This window comes from Pungitius pungitius, chromosome 13 (genome assembly GCF_949316345.1).
Source record: "Pungitius pungitius chromosome 13, fPunPun2.1, whole genome shotgun sequence".
NCBI lineage: Eukaryota > Metazoa > Chordata > Actinopteri > Perciformes > Gasterosteidae > Pungitius > Pungitius pungitius.
The window spans coordinates 7,759,936-7,782,241 of NC_084912.1; the positions used below are offsets into that span (position 1 = coordinate 7,759,936).

General features: G+C 43.9%; 4 protein-coding genes across 4 annotated transcripts; 3 read left to right on the forward strand and 1 right to left on the reverse strand.

Annotated features, from left to right (window-relative positions):
* Positions 1-4,355: 4,355 nt before the first annotated feature.
* LOC119214213 (DNA damage-inducible transcript 4 protein-like) lies at positions 4,356-5,686 on the forward strand. The gene is made up of 2 exons (XM_037465825.2): positions 4,356-4,618; positions 4,828-5,686. Exons 1-2 carry the CDS (start codon positions 4,450-4,452, stop codon positions 5,331-5,333), a joined length of 675 nt encoding a protein of 224 aa, XP_037321722.1. The 5' UTR covers positions 4,356-4,449; the 3' UTR covers positions 5,334-5,686.
* Positions 5,687-6,083: 397 nt separating this feature from the next.
* dnajb12a (DnaJ heat shock protein family (Hsp40) member B12a) lies at positions 6,084-10,324 on the reverse strand. The gene is made up of 9 exons (XM_037466211.2): positions 10,071-10,324; positions 9,545-9,725; positions 8,993-9,138; positions 8,726-8,896; positions 8,419-8,498; positions 8,192-8,301; positions 7,930-8,102; positions 7,606-7,748; positions 6,084-6,713 (listed from the first exon to the last, which is right to left on the reverse strand). Exons 1-8 carry the CDS (start codon positions 10,201-10,203, stop codon positions 7,627-7,629), a joined length of 1,116 nt encoding a protein of 371 aa, XP_037322108.1. The 5' UTR covers positions 10,204-10,324; the 3' UTR covers positions 6,084-6,713; positions 7,606-7,626.
* A 52-nt stretch (positions 10,325-10,376) lies between these two features.
* trmt2b (tRNA methyltransferase 2 homolog B) lies at positions 10,377-12,909 on the forward strand. The gene is made up of 2 exons (XM_037466209.2): positions 10,377-11,349; positions 12,068-12,909. Exons 1-2 carry the CDS (start codon positions 10,441-10,443, stop codon positions 12,689-12,691), a joined length of 1,533 nt encoding a protein of 510 aa, XP_037322106.2. The 5' UTR covers positions 10,377-10,440; the 3' UTR covers positions 12,692-12,909.
* A 1,345-nt stretch (positions 12,910-14,254) lies between these two features.
* scdb (stearoyl-CoA desaturase b) lies at positions 14,255-21,068 on the forward strand. Its single transcript, XM_037465418.2, has 6 exons — positions 14,255-14,412; positions 15,401-15,651; positions 16,507-16,637; positions 17,123-17,328; positions 18,004-18,236; positions 19,408-21,068. The coding sequence occupies exons 2-6, from the start codon at positions 15,417-15,419 to the stop codon at positions 19,602-19,604; spliced, it is 1,002 nt and encodes a 333-aa protein (XP_037321315.2). The 5' UTR covers positions 14,255-14,412; positions 15,401-15,416; the 3' UTR covers positions 19,605-21,068.
* The last annotated feature ends 1,238 nt before the right edge of the window (positions 21,069-22,306 follow it).

Consider the following 22,306-nt stretch of genomic DNA (forward strand, 5'->3'; position numbering starts at 1 on the left):
TTAATAAAAGCATGCCAGGCAGGAGACAGGGCGTCATCTAATCCCTCTGCTGAAAGCAATCAAGTTCACCGGTGAAGCTAAAGAGAGGGGAAGTTTTTCAAAATGAACACAATGTCAATATCAAATCTGTGTCTGTAAGCAACAAGGCAAATCTATATATTGAGTAAGGCGTAGATGTGACGCTCATTTGCAGCACACACTCAGATTGGGAAAAACAAAATATATGTGTACAAACAAAAAATCTGTATACTGCATGTCTTGTTTGAACTGGATTGTCCTCAGTTTGAACTCTCTGCTACCAAACAACATCACAGCGACATTCATACTGATGCGTTTTAACATGTCGCTCTGCAGCTGCTGCAATCAGCCCGCTTCATCTTCAGCGACAATAATCAAACCAAAAGCAATGAGTCAAATTCGGCCTTTTGATTAACATTGCCCATGCTTTGAGGCACACATTAGGTGGAAACCTTGAGGCGAGTCAGGCACAGGCCCGGTCGTGAACTAACAGCAAGATGTGATGTGACAATCATCCGGAGAGACAGGGGCAGAACGTGGCAGGCCAACAATGTGCAACTCATTTATTGGAGCAAGGTAAAGAGAAAAGGGGGCTGGGTAATCCTATAGAATCACAGAGCCATCGGGGGGGGGGGGTTCAGGTAATCCCTTCATAAAAGGCAGGGAGAATACGTCCCTGTCAGTCACGACAGGGCGGTTGCCCCAGGTCTGATGCTTTGTGAAGCCATCTCATTTTGTTGACAAGAAATGTGAAGATCAGACGCACAATGACAAAGAGACGTTGCCTGGCGCCTTGCATGCTGAGACATAAACTCATGCTTGGCACCCACGGGCCCATCATTGAGTCAAAATCAGTGGTAGAGATTGGGAAGTTGTCGCTTTGTGTTTAAGGAGAAATAGATACCGTAAAAGGAGTAGTTGGATTCAGCTGCTCTTCCCTCCTGTTTCCAACTGGCTGTTAGCGCCAACTTTGTATCCAGTTTAAAAATAGTGGTATTAACGTTCTCATCTAGCTATGAACGACATCCAGTACACACAAAAGCCTTGTTTAATTCCAAACCAAATACAAAAAGCCAAACATTGGCAGCATTGCTAAATAATGCACATGCTTCTAAAATGAGAGCTAGCGCCACTCAGGGACATGTCATGGCGAGAGTAGTCATAAATATTGATCAGGATCCTTTTCTCCGTCTTGATGTCATGTGGTTCATCATATGTGCATCGACTTTCTCCCTCCTGCACCTATCTCTGAGCAACGGAGCCCCGTGTGTGATGACATTCAATCAATATCAATGATAAGACATGATAACACAAACTCCAGACTGCAAATAATCCAGTTCCTTTGGGTGCTTTACGTCAAGTCAGTATTTAGAGAAGAGACAGAAGGGCCCGGTCCACCTAAATGGAACACAGCCATGAACAATAGTAGTAGCTACCCCTCTATTTACCCTGCATTCGCATGGCTGTATGGCTTCTGGGAAAAGGCCCTGTTTTTATATAAATTAAACGGCACTCCTGCCAATCTTCTCTGAATACTTACTTCAAAATGCTCTCAAAGAAGCTCTCAAAATGGCAGAATGATATTGCCTTTATTCAACATGGCCCTTGTCAGCAGCAGCTTGGACCCCTTCACTTCACAGTCTGCTGAGTGGGAGCTTGGTTTACTGTCAATGTGGAAGCCTGTTGGTCAAAAGAAAGGTAAGAAAGGGGAGGGGCCAGAGAAAGGGAGATAAGGGTTTTACCTGAGCCTTGTAACACTCATACTACCACGCTATTAAGTATTCACAATAAAAGTACTTCTCATAACAGTCTGTCAAATGCAAACATGCTACAATGGATGTTTTTTTGCAGGATACAAGCCAGTAGGTATTGTATTGTATGTCAGTTTTGACCCACAATCTTCCGACATATGTCTCGATTGTAATCATACCGCAACATACTTTGTAAAAGCAGGTATAGTTTGTACGAAAAGTTTAACAAAATATAGAATTTGGAGGTAATTTGTCTTAAAGGGCTTTTTGTTGTTGTTCAACCTTAGCTCATAAACCACATTGTTAATTGTTTTTTTAAAATCACGGTCAACCAGAAATGAACTAATTCTCCATGAATCCAGTATCCCCAAAAGTGATGTTTTTTTTTAAAATAGCGTGTAAAGCCTTCAAGATTTGTAGCTGTGTCTTAGCATAACACGCCAAACATCAGTTTCTCTGCCCCCCTTGAGGTCTGTTTCTGCTTCCTCCAGCAATAAATTAAAACCTAAATGGAACGCTGTACAAGCTCCACCCTCCGGCGACGCAATGAGTCCTGCACTTATCTGTAAGGATTTACAGATAAAAACCTGTAGGGATTTACAGATAAACACTTGTAAGGATTTACAGATAAACATGGCTCAGATGACACGTGAATTAGATGAAACATGCTTGAATATTCCTCATGAAGATGTAATGCTACTTTTATTATTAGATTTTACGTTCTTACCTCACTTTTCATGAACAATGATGAGTAATCATAAATAAAGCAACCATGATTATTACACTACAGCTCCGACCCTGCTCACAAATAGCATGCTGTTGCTATAGCTACAGCATGGCAAATACAATCTAGGGACCCTTTACCCCCTCCTGAATTAATTAACAATGTGAGCATGTTTAGGAGTCTGGAGGAGAGGGTTGTATCTGAGCTAAATCAAGTGTAAATATGCTGCATTCTCCATTGAAGTGCTTCATGATTGCTCCGGTTCCTTTCATACCAATTAGCGGAATAGTCCTTTGGAGGGAAACATATAGGACGGTTTTTCTTCGTGGTGCACTACTGAGTACCTCAGCTACAAGAAAGAAATCCATTCTCAACAAACCATTAGGTAGCTGATTTATTATATATGAATCACATAGCCCGAGGCTGGCTCAACTCACAGCTCTCTCGGGCATATCTGTAAAACACAATGCCTGTCAAGCTTTATTCCCTCTTATTCATTTGACTTTTCCCCCCCATGACATCATGTAAATAATGGCTTTTTTTACCCAATAGCGTACGTGGCACGGAAGCTTAAGCTTGGTTAAAAGACACATTTTTGTAGTCATGTGCAGTGCCACACTAGAGAAGCAGAATATACACACAGTTGTAACCATCAGAGTGCACATGCGCGTCAAAGATTGTGTGTTCGGGCACATTCTCTCAAAAACAAAAGGTGCACTCGGGCACGAACATTTAACATCCAGTCATGCACACAGATACTTTGGATTTGAACCTTCTTCATTCTCGGTTTTACAAGCGGTGCAAATGCGCCCCCCCTCTGAGAATGCAGTGTATTACACCAGTAAGGACAGACCCCCCCCCCCCCCCCTCCCAGGTCTAAACACAGTCAACTCAATGTGGCCTTAAAATATGAGCACATTCAAGGTACTGACTCCATCTGCAAATCTCCTCGCGTGTATCACAGTTCGTGTTCATTGTCTTCAGTGAGCGGCAGTAAATTCATGTTTATCTTTATATTTTAGTTTGCGTCATTGAGTTCCGTAAAAGTCCGACTCACAATCTCCACCAAACCACAGAATAAGCAATAATTCAGCTTTAGAAGACAAAGAGAGACCGTATATGCACTATCGATTTTACTAAGCACGCAAATGCAAAAGCAAGAAAAACACGTCAACACGTGGAGCAACGTATGATAAAAAAAAGTTAATGTCAATAATCTACATGTCTGTGTTCGTTATTGACTAATAAAACATGAATAGTTAAACGAATGCTACGAAAGGACATTGCAAGGCGCTGACTTCACTGACCTGCAACTCAAAAGAACTTTATTGAGTGTGGGTCGGTGTCGTAAAGAGGGTCTTTGAGGGACTCGCGAAGCGATTACAATGCATCGATTTACAAAATAAAAGGTCAGCGTGCATGTTTCCGATCAGTTACAGAAGACACGCCACATACGTGCTGTACGTGACAGCTTGAGCTGCAGGAAGGAAACTTTTCACCGCGGGTTCATCACCTTTTGTCCCCCAACTTTGAGGGTGTGTCATAATGTTATTCCTTTGGCATTTTGACCAAAGGGCGCTGATTGGTCCGTCGATTCGGATGTTTAATCCAAGATCTGAGTAAAACTACTTCAGAACAAGAAAAAAAAGTTACAAATATAAGTGTGGTTGGGGGTCGGGTGCCTGCTGGGTCATGTGGCTCATCCTGCCTCACCCCAGGGACCAGAAATGTTGCTAGACTAGATGAAGCGCTGAAGACGTGCGCTGAAACCTCATTGGTTGATAAACACAGAGGGCGGGGCCTCCCGCCCTGTGTATGTATATATAGAGCTTTGTTCCATTGTTGCAGTGTGTTTTCCAGTTGGTTTGACTCAAAAGTGGGGTCCCACCGTTGGGAAGATACCATAGCACTTATTTTTTTTTTAAACAATCAGATCTTTTCCCCCGTTTTAAACAAATGTCTTCTTCTTCCAATTCCTCCCTGGATGGCAGCTTTCCTCCTTCTCCAACGGGGGACCAGGGTGCAAAGCGACTGTCCTGGGGCAGGCTGCTGCAGAGGCTCAATGAGCTGAAGGGGATCAACCAGAGGATCACAGATGACCAACGGTGGAGCAGAAGGGAAACTGGTGAGCGCTGCAGGCTTTTGTATGACGGAGCTCCATTGTGTTCAGTTCAAGATGTCATTTTGGTTTTATTGCAGTTGACTTGAACTTCTACAAAATTATGGATTATGAGCCGACAAAGAGCGAGAGAGTTAAAAAAAAAGGCAGAGGCCTTAATTTGAGTAAGTCCAGCACTACCAGACGAGGCATTGACCTGTATTCTTTTGTTTTAGGGTCGGTGGCGGACGTGTCCTGGTCAGAATCAGACAGCAGTTTATTCTGTTACCCTCTGGAGGAAGCCCTGGCTGCCGACGTCGTGGCAACAATATCGCAGAGTCTCGCCGACGCCTGCCACGTCCTGGGCTGCTCCAAACTCATCTTACCCAACTTACTGCTGCACAACATCAGCCAGCAGCTGCTCCACCTGGCTGTCAGCGAACCCTGCGGCCTCAGGGGAGCAGTCATCGACCTGTGTGTGGACGGCGGGGGCCAGGGCCCCCTGTGCGCCGTGGACCAAATAGCAGTGGATGCCAGCCTGGTCTCCACCTTCCACGTGACCCTGGTGCTGAGGCTCGAGTCCGGTGGACTGTGGCCAAAGGTGCAGAGGCTCTTCAAGGGTCGCAAGTCACCAGAGACATCTGCAAGGCACCAGGGCACGCGGAGGATGAGTGAGAACTTCAGGGCCATCAAGAGGAAACTGTATTGCTCGGGGGCGCTGCTGATTGAGGAGTGTTGCTGACCAAGCGCCTCTGTGCACGACTAGCCGGGCTGAATTCACATGTTGGACTGTAGAAGGAGGCTGGTGGGTTTTAAGTTTTTAAATACAGTATCTTATGGGTTTCATATATGTCAAATACCACATTGTAACCACCAGGTGTACCGAGCTTTTCCTGGAAACCACTTATGACTCACGGCAGCTGCTCACCTGGATGCATGTGACGTGAAACAGCTTCGATTCATGTTTGATCATGTGTTCGTTTCTTTCCTATGATTGTAACCACAACCTCAAAGGAACAACTTACGTATTTGATAGTCAAATGTGACCTAAAACATGCGTTTTGTACTTGAACATATTCAAATAAATATTTTGTTAATGGCTCACTTGTTAGCAGTCAATTACTTCTTATGTCAATGAGTGCTTGTACATGTTTAACCAATAATGGGTCATTAGGGTTGGCAGCATCAGAACACATTGTTGTAACTGATGATCCTTTTACTTTTCATCTTTTGCACTTATCAGGTAAAAATGTGCGCAATACTTTGGTGCAAAACAAGTGACCTTCAGTTGCACTTTGTTTATTGCTGTTTTAAAATGTTCCTGCATGCTGGATTTTGATGGTAAACATAAAAGCCATTACACCTGCATCAGCAAGTTAGCAATGTCAGTATGGGCATGTTTGAATAGCTTAAAGCACCCGCTGCACACAGGTACCGACCACTAGCATGGCTGTAGACTTCTATGGCTTATTTTAAAGAAAAAACGCACTAGTTAACCATTGGACAAATTTAATTCAAAGAAAATTTCATACAATTTTAGCATGTTAATTTAATAAATATGGTTTACTTTTATTTGTGCAATGATTCTCAATACTTATGATCCAACAGGCTACAAGCGAATCCACAAAATAACATTAGAGTAAATGATATTAACTCCAATAAACCCTGCACTGTTAAAAGAAAATGAATATTTACATGGTTAAGAACTATAAAAATTACACACTTTCCTTGTGAGTGGCTCAGACATTTGTCTATGAGAAGGCCATGTGGTTTCTCAAAAATGATTAAGGAAAACAAAAAAGACTGGGACAGAGAAAACTAATCTTAGCAGCTTTGTTTACCGTTCAAACAGACAACTATGCTCTTACTCTCCACCGTGACGCCCAGCGGACTCTCACCATACTGAAGACACCAGAGTGAGAAAATGTCAGCAGGCAACGCAATGCTTCTCACAGTTCTACAGGAAGTCAATCTACAACAAGTAGCAGAGAGGTTCCCTGATCAGGTCTGCGGCCCACTGCACGTAAGGCATTTTTTATTCTCTTTGTTTGCTGCAGAAATACGCTCCAATTTCAGTGGGCTCCGACAGATTTCTTCTAATTAGATTCAAGTCCCGAGAAACCTGCAAAAACAGAAGAAAACAATCACTGATAGCTTTGCAGCTGTCACTACATGAGGTACACTCTGATTAGATTGCTTTACATGCAAAGATAACCAAAAACAACATCAAAAACACATCATTCATTATCACTTCCACGTTTTACACAATTTCAAACCTCTCACGCCTGCGTTCTTTTTCAAATAAAAACAATACTATAAAAACAATACCTTATATCCCATGTTCAAGACAGTTTAAAATCCGGTATCAAAAACAACTTGTAGAACCTTTGTTCAAGACAATAAATCAATGTGACTATTACATTGGCTATGATGGCTTATTTTTTTATATATATATTTTTTAAATCAATCCAAATTTTACTTATGGCAAAGCTGCTGTGAGCAGGACCTGCTATAAAAAAAATCTTTTTGTTGACGCTGTAAAGTGCTTGTAGAAAACACCGACATCTGAGACAACATAGCCAATTCTTAAAGATCAGGTGTCGGTCCTGCTTGCAACTGTATTACCACGAGTCAACAAGTAAAGGAACAGAGTCAATGCTCGCTGCAATTCATTACATACAGGAAGTAAGTCAGGCAAGTAGTCTCATTCAAATGAATGGCATGAGTAGCAAGTAAAGTTAGGATTCAAACCAAAAACCTTTGATATGTTTTGAAAACTGTCAACCATACTGAAGACTGTTTGAATGGGATTAAAAAACATCCTCTAGTTTTTCGCAGTTCATGCACAATATTTTTGGTTTCATATATGTTCTTCATCTTCACTGCTAAATTACTAGCATTGGGCAGCGGCTTTCAGGTAATCTATGTGTATGGCTTCTGTCCCTGTAAAATAAACTATAAATAAATACAGATACCATTATACTGTGAAGAGACTGATGGTAGTGTCAACTTACCCATGTGTGCACAAGTGGTTTCTAACCATCCAATAGAACCTGAATTTCAGATAGTCTGGAACAGCTGGGAGTCCCCATTCTCTGCGCCCTTTGGTACAACTCGGAATCCCCAAAGTAACGAGCACGGTACAGCAGGCCCTCCTCTGAAAGTACAACAGGAGTGGATGTCAGTACGCTACATCCACTCTTATCACTAGTTCAGTGCTAAAATGCTACATTGATCGATGCTCCAGCCACTCCGATGAGAGTGGCAGACATATAAAGTTGTACTGGTTAAATTAGATGTAACGGATTTATTGTTCTGGGGTGCAAGCCAAAACTTACTCTGCTGCTTCTCCTTCCAACAGTTGTTTCTGAGGTTGGAGATGTAGTCTTCTTCGACACTTCTCTCAACATTTTTCATGTTGTTTCCCGAGAATTCTTCATTGAAGCGATCTCCCACATAGAAAAGCACCTTCAGGTTTGATGTATGCCTTTTGTGAATATGTCCAGCTGATCTGATGTATAAAAAAGACATTATAGGAGGGAAAAAAGGTGAGACATGTCAGACAGCCTGAGAACGCTCTCCGAGTGGTGAAACACTTACGGACGGTAGCTAAGGCTGTAGGGAGGCTGGGTGACCATCATTTGGCTAAGAGCAGAAACAATGATGAGGATTAAGATGGGCATCAGCTGAACAAACAGAGCCAGACCTCCCTGTTCAGGGACAAATAAAAAAAAAAAATCATTTGATTATAGTTTCTTTGCAGAGCATCCAGTACATCAGCTGGTATCAAAAGCAAGTGTTAGTACAGGATTTTAAAGAGGACTTACATCTCTCTGCTGTTCTCGTCTTTCTGGCCTATTTTGGTGTGCAAAATGCATTCTTCCATTTCTGTAAACGTGTACGTTACCTGAAAAGAGCGTAAGAAAACACATACAGTAGCGTTGTAATGATTAAAGAGCAAAACTAAGTTCTGTTTTGCACTACTATCCACAAGAGGCTTTTTGCCTTGGAAGATGAAAAGCAAAGACAGTCTAATAAAATCAAGAGATTCACAACACGCAAAAACGCAAACATAATCAAAACTCCTATGCAGAACACATTGAAGAAGGCTGGCCTCATGTGCCCTCTACTTACTTGATGGGAAGCCTCCACCAAAGAACATGTTGAAGAGGTCCTCAGGTGAGATGTCGGCTTCAAAATCCCGGTGGTTTCTCTGCCTGGTTGGGTGTGATTGTTCCTCTCCATACTGGTCATACTGCCTTCGTTTGTCAGTATTACTCAGCAAAGCATAAGCATTGCCAATAGCTGAAAAGGCACAAAAAGGTCCCCATACGTTCACACTTAGTACGCTTATGTCGGTCACGTCTGTCAAAGGACGGCACTGAATTACGTCTATTTTACCTTTAAATGCATCCGTGGCTCCAGGCGCGTGATTTTTATCCGGATGAAATTTTAGAGCCAGCTTTCTGTAAGCTTTTTTAAGATCCTCCTCAGAGGCCGTCTTTTCAACCCCCAGAATTTGGTAATAATCTTTACAACTCTTAATCCTGTAGTATAAACACAAACAAAAGCAGAGAGTTAGGGGATTGAGGAGGAAGACATGTTAAAAAAACGTTAGAAAAAACATCTTACAAGACATGAAATACCTCACTATGGAAGCAGAAATGACACTTTTCATTGAATGAACATCAAGTATTTCTGAGAATGTGAATTGCTCTCCAAGGAAACTAAAGTCTCGCAGTGAACGATCACGCAATGGTGCTAAAATGCTTAGCTTTTTCAATGAAAAAATATCAAATTTGACTTTATCTAAAAGATCACATCAGTTTACCATATAATTGCCGTACCATTTTTGATTTACTGCTTATTTCTTCAGAGACCACATTCACTAGACCCAAAAAAGGTTCGATATGCTTTGTTATTGCTCAAACAAAAGAACACATGTGCAGCTACTTTTTGACAGCGTCGAGCTGATCGGCGGTGTATGGTTTTCCCGAGTCTGTGGCCCCTTGTGCGGACACATTGGGCTCCTCTCCGTGGCTGCTTCGGTGTCTCATTGTGGGTCCGTCTGCGTTCACAGGACCGCCATTCTCATCCGGAGGCTTTCCTTTCTGAGCTAGCAACTCCAATAAGTCTGTAAAGAAGGTTGAGTCGTGTCATTCGAGGCCATCACCTGAGTCTGGTTAATAATCAGATAACGTATTAGCATAGTGAGCTAACGTTTAGCACTGGAACGTTAGCGGCTAACGAGGATGTCAATAATGCAAATGCAACCTGCGAAGAAGGACAATTTAAGACATTCAGTAACCAAATACGTTGCCGGGGGGGGGGGGTGAAAAAACTACAAATACCAGTGTCGGCTTGGAGCAGCTGGTGTAACGTTAAGATGGTTATGCTAACGTTAGCTGATTTGGTTTTCTAGCAATGGCCCACCAAACGACGTTAAATCTCTAACGACACAGGTGTTTGTTCGACGTACTTTTTGCCTTGTCTGTCGGAAACAGCCGCTGTGCTTTCTCCAGGAACTTCCGGGCCTTGTCTGGCTGGTTGTTGCTCACTGAAATTAAGGCTATTTTAATGCACCGCTCCGCTTCGTCCTTGTTTGAGTCCATCTCGACACAGCGGAAGTGTTTACTTGCCCCTGGACGCACGGAGATGACGTGCAGAAGCTCTCGGGCTCTGAAATAACACGTCTTGACGGTTGAATGCAACTAACAGCATGGCGTTCGCACACCCGACTGAGAGGCTTTTTACACTCCGATGTTTGAATTGTCTGGTGTTCATTTGATATATATATATATATATATATATATATATATATATATATATATATATATATATATATATATATGAATATATTGCGGACACTAGCTAACGTTACTTTGGAAGTCGAAATGGCTTCACCAGCTTCACACAGCAGGTCAGTTATATTTGCCAAACGTAACATTCTGTATAACGTTGCAGTGAGGCAAGGCCGTCTGTTGTTTTCAACTAATGACACTATCTCAGATGGCCAGAGGAAACCATCCCCGGAGAAACGGTGGATGAAAAGTCAGAAGAACTCTCCCCGTAGTGATCACCTGTCCTGGGAGGAAAGGCTGGCCGATGTGGTCACCCCTCTGTGGAGGCTGAGTTATGAAGAGCAACTCGAGATCAAGCAAAAGCATCAGCAAAGGATACTCTCTCAGCTCGCCAGGCATCTCACAGGGGACCCACAAGGCTCACCTGTCAGGGGTAGACCTCCCTTCCCCGTCTTGCCTGTTCTGCCCTCGCCAGTCAGGGATGGCTACCGCAACAAGTCCACGTTTTCTGTTAACAGAGGAGTGGATGGAAACCCAAAGACAGTTGGTTTTTACGTGGGCACGGCCCGGAAGGGCGACATTGTCTGCGTCAACGGAGACCACCTGCTCAACATGCCGGAGAAGCACAAACTGGTAGCCCGGTGTTATCAGGACTTCCTCCGCCTCTCGCCTCTGGAGCCCTGCCTGCTGTTCCACAGCGGGGGTCACTGGAGAGAGGTCACAGCCAGGACCAACGCAGAGGGCCACACCATGGCCATAGTGTACTTTCATCCACAGGGGCTCACCCGAGAAGAGGTGGCGGCCCACAAGGCCGACCTGGTGGAATACTTTACGCTGGGGCCGGGGTCGGTCTGTCAGTTGGACTCGCTGTATTTCCAAGAGAGCGCCATGACTCGCTGCACTCACGAGGAATCCCCCTACCAGCTCCTGCATGGTCAGCCACACATATACGAAGAGGTAATATACACCATCGAGGGAAAATGTCAGTGTGCTCGAATGGGACTTTAGTATACAAAATACGTTGCAGCGTGGTGACCATGAAATTGCGTTCAAAGTACAGTAGAATTCTTCCTGTAATTTTTATTTTATTTTTTGTCCTTATTCAAATCTAGGTGCAAAATATAGCTTTCCCATTTCATGGCAATTACAAACCAATTAACACAGTAATTTGTTTCTAATTATGGTTTGATTTGATGACATCATTGGCAAGAAATGTTTCCCAAAATAAACCAATTCCTAACACTGTACTAGTTTGACTAAATTGATGAAGGACACATTAGCAGTGTAGGAGAAGTGTAACCAAAGGTTTTAAATGAAACTAGTCAAGTAAAAAGTGAAATACATCCCTCTAATTACTTTTTAATAAGTACCTAAACAGCTTTTGTTATGTACAGTACTTTGGTAACCGTACGTACATTCCACCACCACCATCTTCCAGACAGACCCGACTCATCTGGTAAATGACTGTCCACGTTGTCTCTTATGCAGAGCTTCTGTGACAGATCAGTCACACAGTTTACTCAAATCATAAACTGTGTTCACTGCCTTTGTTTAACATGACATTGACATGTCAATTACTTCGAAAATACTGCATTTGTTATGATAATAGACATAGGAATGCGGGCACCACAAAATCCATCAAGTTATAGGGGTTTTCTTTTTGTGTTCTTCACAGGTGCTGGGCTACAAATTCCGCATTTCTGCCGATGCCTTTTTCCAGGTAAACCGGGCTGCTGCTGAGGTGCTGTATACCACCGTGAGACACCTGTGCTTCCCTACCCCCGAGGATGGTGGAGGAACAACAAAACCCGGTGGCACTCTCCTGGATGTGTGCTGTGGGACGGGGGCCATCGGCATCACCATTTCTCCCAGAGTGGACCGAATTATTGGTATAGAGCTCATAGAACAGGCAGTGGAAGACGCTCGGCACAACGCAGCTCTAAATAAAGTACTGAACTGCGAGTTTGTCGCCGGGAAGGCGGAGGTCGTGCTTCCTGCCGCCATGTCCCAGTTGAGCGCCGCAGGTGGAGGCCCCCTTGCAGCTGTGGTGAACCCTGCTCGAGCTGGGCTGCATCACAGAGTGGTCCGAGCTTTGCGAAACCAGCCCGCCATCCGCAGGCTGGTCTACGTGTCCTGTAAGCCCGATGGGGAGGCCATGAGGAACTTCCGGGAGCTCTGCTGTGCTCCGGACCCCCGGAAGAAATTCTGGGGAGATGCGTTTTCACCAACTCTGGCTGTGCCTGTGGATATGTTCCCACATACTCCCCATTGTGAAGTGGTGCTTCTCTTTGAGAGGTAGCACGTGTAACCCGACAACAACTACATTATTTCAAAAACAAATTGGGCCTTAAATAATGATATATGCTAAATGACACCCGCGTTCACCCACACAGGCGTATTTTACATTTTTGTTTCAGTACCGTGGTCCTGTGAACACATGTTTTTTGAAAATCTTGTGATCAATCCTGTGAATAAAATGTCAGAAAATCGAGTACAAGGTGTTTTAAAGTTGCTTGTTTTTGACAGACCAACAATCCTGAACTTATACTTATAATATTTTTTTTCTATAATGCTGTTGAAGAGTTAATTCATTTGAGAAGTCAGTGAGCAAATGTTAATCCAGGTTGACTAATCTGCAATACTGTGTAAGCATTTGCAACTCTTTCCATTCAATATAAGCGTTTTGTTAATCTGGTTAGTTCATGGAGTTTAGTGACCTTGTGTGATACAATCTGACATATTGGGCTTCACTACAGCAGATTGACAAGGGGAAGGTGACATTTAGGGTTGAGTCAATGCATTGATCACACAGTGTGTAAACATTATATTAAGCTTCACAAAGTTATCATCTGCAGTTTGCATGAGCTATCACATTGGATTTCATTACAGTGGGTTAGATTTAATGGTGTGCAGCTTGTCGTGTTTCTCCTCGTCCACCTTGTAGTAGACGCACTTGAGCAGCAGATGGCGCCATTACAGCTTGTTTCGGAGGCATCCTTGAGAAGACGTTCCATTTATTCTGGTTCACTTGAGGTCAGTGAAATCATGAGTGTACAGTAGAGGTTACCAACGTTCATCCGAGATGGTACAATTGAAACAAGGCGGCCTTGGCTTTTGAATAGGGAGTTATTTTATCTGTTAAGTAACGGTATGATGATATTGGGTTAGCACAACGACTTGGAAAACCCCCCCAGCAACCCTGGCAAAGCACATTTATCGCACAATCTTCTCATATTTTACTAATTTATGCTTCGGTAAAAGAAAATAATTTGTTCACAATACATGTTCACATACGTGTTTTATTCACCAAAAGTACAAAGTTGAAAAAATATTATATAAATATAATAATCACATCTCTACTGCGAAGTTTCACCAAGCTGTCAAATTGATAAATCAAATTGTCAATAAGACGTTCTGTTCAGTCTTTGTGAGTCTTCACAGGAAAACTGTATTGTGTTTATACCAAAAGTTGGAAAATATTTGACCGGACTTCCCCTCCATTTCAGACCAGACTTTGAAATCGTTAACAGAGGCTTGCAAAACCAAATTTGCCTTTTCACTTGAAAAGGTGACATGCCAGTGGGGCCACAAGGTGCAGTCATACCAATGCAAATGCGTCCATGGGCAAAATGTCAGCGTCACTGGCGCATGACATAATGACATAATGCGAAAGAGTTGACCTGTGTTTACAACATCTTGCAACGTCTCATCTGATTGCAGGGCCATATTAAGATCAAAAGGTAGATATGACAGATATCGGCTATGGGGAAACATGTGAGACATTCGGATGGTGTCCCCCCCCCAAAAAAGGAGGGTGGTTTACATAATAAAACAGCCAATAGGGTATTTCACAGGCTGTGGCATCAATTCCCTCGTCGAGCAGTTCCTTTAAAAAGCACCACAGAAGCCGGCTGCAGCAGCGACGACTTCAGCCACCGGGGACCCACGCACCACCGAGTCGACTCTCGCGCTTCATCCTTTTTTTTTTCCCACCCCTCCTGCCTCTTCTTCCTCCGCACGGTGAGTACACCACACTTAGGCAGACACGGAAGACGGACACACTTGAACGGGCATTAACGGAGACACGACGAGTGTGTCACACGAAAATTGTAAGCGGTATTTGAGTTGTGGCGTCGTTTTTTTTTTAGCCTTTTTTTCCACCGCAGAAAATATTACGACACCGTAACTTAAAAAAAAAAAAATCCGATGAAAACGCTGCTGCGGCGCAACGTTTAACGCTCACGAAAGGGATCCTTGTTTTGTTCTCTCGTTGAACTTTTCATTCAAAGGATACGAGGCTGCCGCTAACGGCCAAACTTTGAGCAACACGCCCACCATTCGGCTAGCTAGCTAGCTATCCGGCTAGCTAGCTAGCTATCCAGCTAGCTTAGCCACCAGAAAAGTTTAGCCCAACCGCCCACAGGACGTGTAGTGTTATTGTATTCACTTGCGGTTCCCCCGTTGTAACCATGGGTGTTTTTTTTTCTTGCGGGGGGGGGGGGGCTATTTTAGATCACTGCTACACAAAAGGTTTAACGTTAGGTACAGGTGCAAAGTGGCATCTTCCGGTGTAACAATTGTGATGACGACGTTACCGGTTTCATGTGAAGAAGTGGCACCAGCCAGGAGGAGTGGCATGTTGCTTTCATGTGTCCATGCCCGCAGCTTTTTTTTCTCTCAAAATTCTGCGTACGACACCAATAAAAATGAGGGGGGGTGGCGGTGTGTGTGTGTGTGTGTGTGTGTGGGGGGGGGGGTGTTAAGGTGGTACCGATATTTTGGGTGACATCCGAGTTCCGAGCCGTCCAGGTCGCATCTGTCATAACCGGGTCAGAATAATCGCGTCAGCCGCTGCGCGCAGAGTTCCTCTTTCCGCGCACCGTGTGCGCAGCAAGCCGCCGTACCTTCCCCTGTTTCTGCATCCCGCCGTGCGCATTTAACTGAGAAACATCCCCCCCCCCCCTCCCCTCCGTTTTTTTTGTCTCCCTGCTGCGCACTACCGTTACAGAACCCCTTCAGCCAAGATGACTGAGACGGTAACCAGGACTCACTGCGATGCCACGCAACAGATCGCGGGGGCCATGGCAGACCGCTCGACGGTGGAGGATGTTTTTGACGTAACCTACAAAGAGAAAGATGGACCCAAGCCGCCGACCGCTCTGGTGTGGAGAAATATCGTGCTGATGTCCGTCCTTCATGCCGCCGCTCTTTACGGACTGGTTCTTCTTCCATCTGCGTCAGTTCCAACTCTTGCATGGAGTAAGTGTTTACTATGCTGCGGGAGGGTGTAGTATTTTATTGTGTCCTTTTTTTCCTTTTTTCTTTTTCAACCTCTGGGTCGCAGTAGAGAATTTGCTGATGTTGTCATTGCTAACTACAATACATGAGTCTGGGGGGGGGGCGACTGCTGCTGTTGTTGCTGTCATGCCTGTTGGGGAATGAGTCACTCTGGGATTTGTAAAATAAAAATCCCAATCTCCAGTTTTAACCTGCTTCTGAGGCCCTCAAACATGTGGCTGATGTGAGATGGTTGCACTTGTTGCAATGTTTTGACTGTTCAAAAATAGATGCATTTTTATTTCACTGGTGACACAAAACCGTTAGCTGCATAATTACAATTTGTCCCCCATAGATGCTATGTCTATTAATGCATTACTTGATTTTTTTTTTTTTTAACAGTATCAACTTTGTTTTCATTTTGGCACTGCATAATCCCCCTCCTATCTTTGCAATGCTGAGCTGCATGTTATTTCACCGGGGAAGACAAAGCACAATCACCATTCCCATAGACATCCCATTGTGAGCAGTGTGGCACCACAACAGAATGCTCTTTGGCAGTCCGAAGCCCCCGGGTCTCAAATCCTGGGCCGTCTTGTCTGGGCACCACATTGGAACACATTCAGCAGTTTAGAACAACAAACGTGTGAGGGCCAACCTGCGTGCTCCCACTGTCCCCATCTCCCCTCATAGATGACTTTTTTTTTTTTTTCTCTGAACAAAGAGGCCAGAGTGTAATGGAAAGAACATGGTGACTTTGACTCTGCTCTCACGGGTGTAAAATTAATCTTTGTGGTGGTGACTGTTTCAAAAATCTTTCTCTTTGCTTCCTTCCAGCTGCAGTGTGCTACTTGATCAGTGCCCTCGGTGTGACTGCGGGGGCACACAGATTATGGAGCCACAGATCCTACAAGGCCGCTTTCCCTCTGCGAGTCTTCCTCGCTCTCGCCAACTCCATGGCCTTTCAGGTAGGACGGGAACAAATTAAGATGTTATGTTGCACTTTTGTCGATCTCCAAAAGTGGAAATTTGGCGTTTGCAGAAGCGCAATGTTTCCATGTGTATTCATTGGCAGCTGATGCTTCATCTTCAAATCTCCCGTAACTCATAACTAATGAGGGGAAAATGGGTTGATCCAATTTGGACCCTTTTTAAAATCCGGTTATTGAAGGAAAAAAAACACCTGAACACAAAGTATTGCTGAAAGCCGATCATTTCTATATATCCTAAAAGATGCCAAATGGAGATCTTAAAGTTACTTCAAGGCTTAACATCCCGCTCGAACAATAATAAATGAGCAACAATGCTGGGCTTTCAGTAAGCAAGCAATCTGAGTGCCATGCATTTATTGTTTTGTTACCACTGTTATCTCTGGCCTTAATCTGATTATCTGAGGAAAAAACCATCCCTATCGGTTTGTGCCTCACCTAATCCTCTATCTCTGTGTGAGCAGAATGACATATACGAGTGGGCAAGGGACCACCGTGTCCACCACAAGTACTCTGAGACGGATGCAGACCCCCACAATGCCACGCGCGGCTTCTTCTTCTCCCACGTCGGTTGGCTGATGGTCCGCAAACATCCGGACGTCATTGAAAAGGGCAAAAAACTGGAGCTGTCGGACTTGAAGGCTGATAAAGTGGTTATGTTCCAGAGACGGTGAGCCAATGTTGCCAATAGTTTCTGTGGTAGTTTTTATTTTTTCATACTGCTCTCAGCTGTCTCTCTCAAAAGGGAGCTAAAAGACGCTGACTTAACATTTGGATTCTATAACTGAGATGCTATCAAAACTATAATCTTTGCTCTAGCTGCTCGACCATTGCTCTTATCTTATGTAAAGTAAATCACTGGGCGGGGCTATCTGATACAAGATTCAATAATTAGTGGAGTCCCCTTGTTTGTGTGTGTGTGTGTGTGTGTGCGCACGTGTTTGAGCGAACTGCCTGTGCAAATAAAGCAGGGATGTGGCACCATTAAAAGGAATTTCCCCTTTTGGCTCAGTCGGTGCAGCTTGTTGTTCGGATTATTTTGATCAGCATAACACCTGGTATCACAATCTGATACGCGGTGCATTTTGGACCACAGACCAAAACCCTTTTGGACCTTTGGGGCCCACCGTCAACACGCCAACTTTTCTGGCCACAGTCTCAGATTTTCCTTATTAATTAATTTCCTTTTAACATGTATGAGTAAAGTTTGGTAAATCACATGCAGTATTAATTCAACCGTTGTGTGTGTGTGCATATACATCAGCTACCCGAAAAAATTGTCATGCAATTTAATCTGTTTGTGTGAGAATGGATCCAAATGAGACCCGGTGTTCTTTAAATCCAGGCACTACAAGCTCTCCGTGGTGATCCTTTGCTTCCTCCTGCCCACCATTGTGCCCTGGTACTTCTGGGGGGAGTCCTTGACCGTGGGATACTTCGTCCCTGGGCTGCTAAGATACGCTGTGATGCTCAACGCCACCTGGCTGGTCAACAGCGCTGCGCACCTCTGGGGCAACAGGCCATATGACCAGACCATTAACCCAAGGGAAAATCGACTGGTGGCTTTCAGTGCCATAGGTAAGGAAACCACCTGTTTCTATGTGTCTACAGTAGTGTGTCACTGGGGGTTGCCTGATGGGCCGTGTTGAAAGCATGTCTCGTCAAGTCAGCTGCAGTGCGTTTGCTTTTTTTTTTTTTTTTTTTTTAAAGCAGATTCCGCCCGGCATCTGTAGTGGGTGGGTTTGCTAATCCAGCGCTCCATGTTTATTTTGGGCCGGTTTAAGCTTTTGAGCTGTGTATTTAAATGTTTGCTAAGAGATGAACACTGGGTTATTTCAGTGTCTTTGTCTTCCACGAGTCAAGACTTTTTTTATTTGTGGTGGCTGACACCGTGGGGGTGTGATGCTGCAAACAGCAAAGAGCATTGTTTTAGCAAAACTGCAACAAAGTCAACCGCTAACTAGCGATTGTACAGGAATACACAATTCTGGGAGAATTTTCTTTCAATTGGATATCCATGCATCATCGGCCGACCCATTTATCTTCGATGATTGTAATATATAGTTTGCTAGATTTTGTATTGCAAACTAAACGTTGACCTGAGAGCTAATGGAGGAATGATTTAATTGGAACAATTGGATTTTTCACCTTTTTTATAAAAAATGGTACCTTTCCTACTCTCCCGGAACAGCTGTCATAAATGCACTCTTATTAAATGGATGCCTAGAGACTGTTGCTTGGAAGCATTTTCCACCAAAGTTAACTTCTGATACAAAATTAAAATAAAGTCCTGGATTATTTACAGGTTTGAAGGACTGATGGATGCATTCTTTCCCAACAAGTTGTACAGAGTAACCGTATCGCATCAACACTTTAAGCTCATAAACTCTACTGCAATGCCCCATGAGATTCATTGGCGCCGTATCTCCTAAGGCTGCGGGCACACCCACACGGTTACCGTGGCAACCAAACTATGTGTCAATGATAACAGAGTCATTTGGCAAATTGGATAGACTGGTCTTTGGTGGCTCGTAAATTGCATCACATGTCTGTCGGCCTTTTAATATTTCCAAATCCCCGAAAAGCATACAAAATCAATTACGTGTTGTCAAAAGCTGTTTGTCACTGTGCTACAATCCTGTGATGTTTAAAAAAGAAAAACTCCATTAAATTGTTTTCGTGCAAATCTTCTTTCATCAATTTGTTGACCTTAAGCCCAACACTGAAGTCTTTCACTTTGGGTTTTCAGGGGAAGGCTTCCACAACTACCACCACACGTTCCCCTTCGACTACGCCACCAGTGAGTTTGGCTGCAAGCTGAACATCACCACCGCCTTCATAGACACCATGTGCTTCTTCGGACTGGCCAAGGACACCAAAAAGGTGTCGAAGGAAATCATCGCGGCGCGCAGGCAGCGAACGGGCGACAGCAACAAAAGTGGCTGAGTCCTCCCGGCTCTCTAACTGATACCTAATGTGTCGAACCAAGACAGAACGTAGCAGCAGGTATAGCAGCATTTCTGTGGCGGTTGGGGGTGATTACCATGCTTCTGAATATACAAGATAAACCTTCCTCCTGAGACTAATATTGGCTTTTGAGAGTTGTAGACTTCCCTTAAATGTGTGGGTCTCTTAAGTTTTTGAAGTGTCCTCACCAACTATTAGTCACAGCCAGTGGCTACATGTGCAAGCACAGCGTTTCACCATAATATATATAGATATATAAAAAAAGGCACAGAGAGAATAAAAAAAGCCTAATTGTGATTGAATGCTCTTTTGGCAGCAGTAGAACAACCAGAATCTGTGCAGTGATTACAGAATAATTGACTGAGTGTCTTAATTGTTAATGTGCTATTTATTAATCTTGGGCACTTTGAAAGCTTTATTGAAACTCCTAACATTGAGGTTTCTCTACAGGTGATACTGAGGGCCTTTTTGCTCTAACTTCTGTCAGTACTGCTTTGTCTCATTCCACAAGGGGTGCAGTGTCCTTGTATTTTTGTCTGTTATAAGCTAAGGTCCTCTATTTTTGGTAAGCTCGTAGTCTTACGAAATCATAAGCTGCTGTGGTCAAGGCCAACACCAAGACTGTCAACGCTCAATTGAACTGCCCTTTATTTATCATACCAGGGTGAATACAGTACAAATGTGTTATACTTTAGAATATTTTTACACCCACTGTCTTCAACTGTACAAGAGTGGTTCTCAATGAGGATAAAACTCTCTGGTGTAATGCATTGTATACCACTCGTTGAGTAGCGACGCAGACTCTGAATCAGACTGAAACCTAGAACCAGACTTCTCACTCAAACTGAAAAGATATATATTTGCATTTATTTTGTATTCATTTGAAATACACTCGGAGACAAGGTCTCTTAGAACTGGCTCATGAAGGAATTGCCTTGTGCTGTATGATATATATGGTTGAAACTTGTGTCAGGACTCTTGCCCGATTGCCTTATTTGGGTCGCACACCTGAGAAAAAGAAATTTAAAAAGTGCAAGTTATGAAAATAAATTAGGGTTCATCCCAGTTTTTGTCTGTCTCTTTATAAGGAACACTTCAATTTAAAATCGCTTATTTATAATGAACGAGGGACTATTCAAACTACATCAAATCTTAAAATTAACTGATTTAACATTTGCAAAACCAAACAAGATCCAAACTTGTTATTTCATTAATGAAAATGCTGTGATATTTGTCACACATACTCTTTTACAGAGCAACACTATGTTAACTCCTTGAAGTTAGATTGCCTTAAAAATGGCACTTTTTTTTTTTGAAAGTATATTTTTGCCCACTGTATGTACCGTAAATAAACCAAATTTTCTACTTGTGACATGTGTTTGCTGTTTTTGTTCAAATTCTGTAATGTTCCTCATTCGTATACTGAATAAAAGTATGACCATACCCTTTTTGTTACTCTTTCCTCAGTGCTTTGTGCATACTATATAGCCAATATTAAACTACACTAAAATTCCAAAACACTACTTGAGTTAAGTCGATGTCAAAATAATAAACTGGAAGAATCATATGATAAATAACCCACCCGAACAAGCGTGAACTCGAGTGGATGCTGGATCGTGTGAAAGGCTGTTTTCATTGAACTACGCACGCTACAGTGCATTGAAACTTCATCACGTGATTGAAATCCTTGCGATCTTTACAGTTTTCTCCAGTGATCCCTCAACATGAGTCAAACATCACTGAAATGTTGTATTCCCACCCTGTGATGGAACGTGCAGGTTAACCGCTTGCCCTCCGTATCTTCATCTCTGTCCTGATGGGGATCTACCTCCGCGGGTAGCGCGCACGCGCACACGCACGCACACAGCGCGGTCACACCTTCAAGGATTCCTGAGGACGGACCTTGGTGCTTCGTGTTGACAACAACCTGATTTGATCAGCAGCGGTGGAGCAAAACAACCTAATTTCCTCCCTCGGGTCTTCAATAAAGAAGATTTAGTTAATGTGATCAACACAACTTTTGGACCACGTCACGCCTCTGTGCACTGGCTCCCTCTGCTGGTGAGCCGCGTCATAGACGAAGACATGGCCGGACATGGCCAAACCTTTGGCGACGTGCGGAGAAGGCGATTTTTTTCCCCCCTCTCCTTTTGGCACAAAGTGCTGCAGTCCACACGTCCGAGTCCGGTCCAAGTGTTGTACAAGTGGTCCCTCCATTGATGACCTGCGACGCCCCGGCAGAGTGATCAACCTGTGTGCCCATTGGCTGCTGACTGTCAGCCCATCCTGTCTGCGCGGCATGTAACACCTACGTGTGGATCGCGGCTCATCACTGAGGGCAATCACGCAGTTTTCACCCCCTCCCGGACCTGGGCGTCACGTGGGGACGTGTTGCGTGGCCTTTCTGATGTCCTGGACGTGGTGTGATTCGCATCGGCCGCATTGTACACGCGCTTGCGTTATTCCCATCGGCGCCAATTAGACGCACATTTGCGACCAAGTGTGCGCGAAAGACACCAAAGGGCCGCTACTTTCACACTGAGCGACGAATGTGGACGTTTGCTGACACCTCTCTTTGTCTCCTGGGAAATGACTTGTTACAATAACACGCAGGCATGACTGCGCACTTTTGGTGACGCTTCGCGCGATCATTGATCTTGTATTAAAATGCCACAACAACA

Excerpts from the sequence above, each read along its gene's own strand:
- LOC119214213 (XM_037465825.2), top strand. The coding sequence starts at position 4,450 with ATGTCTTCTTCTTCCAATTCCTCCCTGGATGGCAGCTTTCCTCCTTCT. Across the intron at positions 4,619-4,827 it reads GTGGAGCAGAAGGGAAACTG|GGTCGGTGGCGGACGTGTCC; the intron begins GTGAGCGCTGCA and ends CTTTTGTTTTAG.
- dnajb12a (XM_037466211.2), bottom strand. The coding sequence starts at position 10,203 with ATGGACTCAAACAAGGACGAAGCGGAGCGGTGCATTAAAATAGCCTTA. Across the intron at positions 8,103-8,191 it reads TACAGCCTTAGCTACCGTCC|ATCAGCTGGACATATTCACA; the intron begins GTAAGTGTTTCA and ends TTTATACATCAG. Across the intron at positions 7,749-7,929 it reads TTGGAAGGAGAAGCAGCAGA|AGGAGGGCCTGCTGTACCGT; the intron begins GTAAGTTTTGGC and ends TTGTACTTTCAG.
- trmt2b (XM_037466209.2), top strand. The coding sequence starts at position 10,441 with ATGAATATATTGCGGACACTAGCTAACGTTACTTTGGAAGTCGAAATG. Across the intron at positions 11,350-12,067 it reads AGCCACACATATACGAAGAG|GTGCTGGGCTACAAATTCCG; the intron begins GTAATATACACC and ends TGTTCTTCACAG.
- scdb (XM_037465418.2), top strand. The coding sequence starts at position 15,417 with ATGACTGAGACGGTAACCAGGACTCACTGCGATGCCACGCAACAGATC. Across the intron at positions 16,638-17,122 it reads CCAACTCCATGGCCTTTCAG|AATGACATATACGAGTGGGC; the intron begins GTAGGACGGGAA and ends CTGTGTGAGCAG. Across the intron at positions 18,237-19,407 it reads GGTGGCTTTCAGTGCCATAG|GGGAAGGCTTCCACAACTAC; the intron begins GTAAGGAAACCA and ends TTGGGTTTTCAG.